General features: G+C 38.6%; 1 protein-coding gene across 1 annotated transcript; it reads left to right on the top strand.

The window, feature by feature from the left end:
- LOC110898698 (protein SIEVE ELEMENT OCCLUSION B) lies at window positions 1-3,393 on the top strand. Its single transcript, XM_022145521.2, has 7 exons — window positions 1-520; window positions 608-712; window positions 1,019-1,467; window positions 1,547-1,662; window positions 1,740-1,882; window positions 1,961-2,452; window positions 2,541-3,393. The coding sequence occupies exons 1-7, from the start codon at window positions 65-67 to the stop codon at window positions 3,180-3,182; spliced, it is 2,403 nt and encodes an 800-aa protein (XP_022001213.1). The 5' UTR covers window positions 1-64; the 3' UTR covers window positions 3,183-3,393.
- Window positions 3,394-4,966: the final 1,573 nt, after the last annotated feature.

Raw genomic sequence — 4,966 nt, 5'->3', positions numbered from 1 at the left:
AGAACATAAAATCAAACAAGTTACTCTTTAACCCGTTAATTATTCACATTTCTTACATCAAAAAATGGACGCCTCGATGTCCAAGTTTATGAAAGGCATTCCAGCACTTACCTCCGAAAGGAAGCCCTTAACAGGGACCACTTCTGCACCCAATCCGGTGCCCCAGCAACAACAACAGCCGCAGCAGCAGCAACAACAACAACAGATGCAACAGCAGCAGCCGATGGTTCCAAACCAGCAGCTAACGAGTCTTGCAAGTAATCCACTTCAGAAACAACTGATGGTTCCAAACCATCAAATGAACAACCCAGTGGTGCGCCAGATGGTGGGCCCAATGCAGAAGAAGCTGATCACAAATGAGGGAAACTCAGTCTTCAGTGCATCAGATGACAATGTGATCATGAGACAAGTTATTGACACCCATCTCCCTGATGGCACTGATGTTGATGTCAAACCTCTTCTACTCATCGTACAAGATATCCTCAAACATTCTACCATCAATGCTGATCATGTTCCATCGGTATTGTTTGTTATATCCCTCTCCATTTTTATATATAGTTATCTACATCCTGTGTTGAACTTTGCGGTACTTATATTTTTGGTGTAGGATGAACATACAAATGGGGATAAACCGGATCGTAAATCCCATCAGACCAATGTTGTTGTCATGCTCAACTCACTGACTCACATAATCGACAAACTTGCAAGCGAGGTACTATCTGAAAACCGAATACACATACTGATATCTTTAGTTGCCCAGTAAAATCCCGCTCATAGCAACATATTGGTAGGGTCATGGATAGAGAGACTGCTCCAACTAAGAAACCCCCCCCCCCCCCCCCGACTCTAGAAAACTTTTCTTGACATTGAAGTATAGTATCTAGATAACATAAAATGTGGCACAGGGAATCAAAACAACAACAAAACCAAAATTAATAAAAATCATAGTAGTAAACTAATAATAAAACAAAATGGATACTGATATTTATATGATCAAAATATATTTGTGATTTTTCAGATGGCTTTAAGGTGCTTAACGGGTGGGGACGGGCATGCTACAGCCCTCGCACTTTTCCACACCATGGGAAACTTTCACTGGGATGCAAAGCTGGTGCTAACTCTAGCAGCTTTTGCTCTCAACTATGGAGAATTTTGGTTGCTGGCTCAAATTTACTCATCAAACCAACTTGCTAAATCTATGGCAATCCTTAAACAAGTTCCAACAATCATGGAACATACGGCTCCATTGAAACCTCGATTTGATGCCCTCCAAAAACTCATTCATTCCATTATTGAACTTACTCTATGCATAGTTGAATTTAAGGAGCTTCCGTCTGTGTACATAACTCCTGATATGCCAGCCATGGCATCAGCAATGAACACCATTCCTACTGCTGTTTATTGGAACATCAGAGGCATCATCGCGTGTGCCACACAAGTTGCTAGCTTGACCAGCATGGGCCATGAGTAACTAAATTTTATTTTCCTTTGTCTAAATCACATTTATTTTTATTCTTCAGTTGAACTTATGAATATGTAATTTCAGGTATGGGATTGCATCTACTGAATTGCAATCATGGGAACTATCCACCTTAGCTTTAAAGATCAATCACATCCATGAGTTCCTCAGGCAGCAACTGGAGAACTGTCGTCGTGTCATCGGTATGTTAAACGTACAATAAACGATTGAAATGTAAACTACCGCTTGTAATGGACATCATCTAGTTTGATTAATGCAGGAGAGAAGAAAGAAATTGAATTCAGGAGGACTTTCAATCAGCTATTCGAAACAATCCATTATGATAATATGAAAATCCTCAAAGTCTTGATTAGTCCCAGGGATGATATACTACCACTCTTTGATGGATCTACTAAAAAGAGGGTATAGTATATCATTATCGATCAAATTTACACACGCTTATATTGCCATTAACACTATGCAAAACTGGACTTATAACAGGTTAGTCTGGATGTCCTTAGAAAGAGGAATGTATTGCTGCTGATATCAGGACTAGATATGCCCCAAGATGAGCTGTCAATCCTTGAGGAAATCTACAGCGACTCTCGTGTTCAGGGAACACGGACGGATGGTCCATATGAGATCGTGTGGATCCCCATTGTGGACCCATCGGTAAAATACACCAGTGAGATGGACATGAAAGTTGAAGAGATGAGAAACAAAATGCCATGGTATTCTGTGTACCACCCTTCCATCATTGACAACGCAGTTGTCAAGTCGATTGGTGACAGGTGGCACTTCAGGAACAAGCCTATCCTAGTAGTGTTGGACACACAAGGAAGAGAGTTGAGCCCCAATGCCATGCACATGATGTGGATTTGGGGGACCAGTGCCTTTCCTTTCACCAGCAGTAAAGAAGAACTGTTGTGGAAGGATGAGACTTGGAGGCTAGAGTTGCTTGTGAGTGGCATGGATCCTAACATATCCAATTGGGTGAGTTCTTCCAACTAATCTTTTTATGTAATAAGTAACAAAGATTGTCTTTTTATATGATAAATGGTTTGGTGTAATGCATTTGTAGATAACACAAGACAAGTATATATTCTTGTATGGAGGGGATGATATCGAATGGATTCGCAAATTCACCAACACTGCACGAGCCATGGCACGTGCTGCAGGCATCCCACTAGAGATGGCGTATGTCGGAAAAAGCCATAAGAAAGAAAGCGTGCGCAGGGCTACGGCTACCATAAGCGTTGAGAAGCTTAGCCACAGCTGGCAAGAAACTACCCTGATGTGGTTCTTCTGGGCGCGGTTGGAGAGCATGTTGTACTCCAAGATTCAGTTAAAAAGAGCTGATGATCAAGACCACATGATGCAACAGATCAAGAAACTGCTAAGTTATGACAAGGACGGTCCGTGGGCTTTGTTTTGTAGAGGATCAAAGATTCTGACCACTGGACATGGATCCACCATGCTTCAAACACCAGCTGATTTCGACTTGTGGAAAAATGACATCCCAACAAAGGGTTTTGATTTGTCATTTAAAGACTACCATGACAAGCTTCATGTTGCTGCAAACAACTGCTGCCGATTCGAGTTTCCAATTGCAGCAGGTAGGATCCCAGAAGGCATGAGGTGCCCGGAGTGTCATCGCCTCATGGAGAAGTACATTGCTTTCCTTTGTTGCCATGATCAAACCGGCCTTCTTGAACCCTATTGAGCAGTGAGTACCATCTACACACCCACCAAGCATGCCACATGTGGTCTTATTATTTGAATAAATGAGTGTTGTATCTTTGTTGTTTCATTTTGTATGAGTGTTGATGACCTTTCTATTGCCTATCATAATAATTTACCTTTGTATCATGTATTCACACCTTAAAATGTTTTGGGGTGAATATATGCTTGTTTTATATACATTCTTTTACATACATGGTGGTTGGTTATAAGACCATCCTGCACACACTAGACAATCATTCACTCCAGGGTTTGAGCCCACAAAATATATGGATAGTGCTACTTGAGGAGTCCCGCACATACAGTAGACCGACTCAGGACCAGGAAACCACTCCACCATGGTCTGCGAACCGTATGTGGCATGTATTTTGACAAAACATGACTTATGTAGCAGAGCATAGGTTGAACTTATGGCAATAGAGGGTATAAGTTCATTAGAACACCTGGGCATAGTGTAAACTATAAACATCAATTTGTTTTCAATCTGTTAAAACGCCTGACCCCCTTAGTCGGGGCGTAACAATTTGGTTACTTTTCGCACAAGTCCTTATGCAAAATCTCTCCATGCAAGATCTATAGTTTTTGTACAACTTTATGCGAAACATATCTATGCAAAAACTATCGCGAGAACTATCATACAAGAACTACTAAACAAAATTATTTTTTTTTATTTTTTTTAGAGGAGATAAATCAATATCATTCCACACGAAAAAGGGCAATTACAAAGCAATGACAGATAGTCGGGCAACAAAATTATCCACTATGCGCAGACTCCTATGCTTGAACTACACTATTCGTGCGACACCAAGTAATGTTACGTGTTAACACTACATTTTCCCTCAAAAAATCGTTTCTAGTCAAAATTGATTTTTATTTTTATTTTTCAAATCATGTTAAAGTCATCAAATGGCAACATTGTCTTAGAGCACTTGTACCCTACGCCGCAAAATTTGTCTTAGACATCTTAAATTTTAAGGTAAATTTCAATAGTGTCCTATCTAAATGTATTTTATAGTAGTGTAGAACTATAGATATAGATGAATGAAAATCAAAACATATATTAATTTTCTACAGATTTAACATTTTATTCACCGGTTTTTTTTTTTTGTTTTTTTTTTTTGAACCGCTTAAATTATACCGAATCTATCTTTGACGGGGCTCTAACCCTTAACTTTAAGAGGAGCAACATTTTATTTTCAATGTCTTTGCCAATTAGACCCGACCCCATCCTCTATTACCGTTTTTAATCTATCAAAATTCTTATATGAAACACAAATCATATTTTTTATAACCATTATGGTTTGACTTTTAAATATAAAAGTTTGGGAGTCTAATAGCGTAAAGGTACGTCGTCTTGAAGTTTTCATGATTAGCAAGAGTTACTCCTCGGATCCATTATAGGTAATTTTGGTCAAAGTCAAATTTCTAGAAAACCCTTCTTTCTCCGTACACACGTAAGTTTACAGTTTATAGTAGTTGTGGGTTGTTGAATCTTTAAACATGTGTCACTATGTAATTGAAGGGAATTTTGATTGAAGACTTTTTTTTGGTATTTTCATAAAGCTATATAATTTGCGCTCTAATAAAAAAAAACCCTTTTACATATCTATAAAATAGAATTATATAACAAAAAGAATTATAATTGTTGGGGAAAGCTATTAACAGAACTTCTTGGTTGTGGAAAAATCATAGATTGCCATTGATCTCTAATTAAATATATCCTTCTAACTTCATTTTTTTCGATAAAGGGAATTGATTCTAATCATC

Source organism: Helianthus annuus, chromosome 15, assembly GCF_002127325.2.
Source record: "Helianthus annuus cultivar XRQ/B chromosome 15, HanXRQr2.0-SUNRISE, whole genome shotgun sequence".
Classification (NCBI taxonomy): Eukaryota; Viridiplantae; Streptophyta; class Magnoliopsida; order Asterales; family Asteraceae; genus Helianthus; species Helianthus annuus.
This window is presented reverse-complemented; position numbering and strand designations above follow the sequence as displayed.

Coding starts and splice junctions, on each gene's coding strand:
- LOC110898698 (XM_022145521.2), top strand. CDS start 65: ATGGACGCCTCGATGTCCAAGTTTATGAAAGGCATTCCAGCACTTACC. Junction 521..607: donor ATGCTGATCATGTTCCATCG/GTATTGTTTGTT, acceptor TTTTTGGTGTAG/GATGAACATACAAATGGGGA. Junction 1,468..1,546: donor TTGACCAGCATGGGCCATGA/GTAACTAAATTT, acceptor ATGTAATTTCAG/GTATGGGATTGCATCTACTG.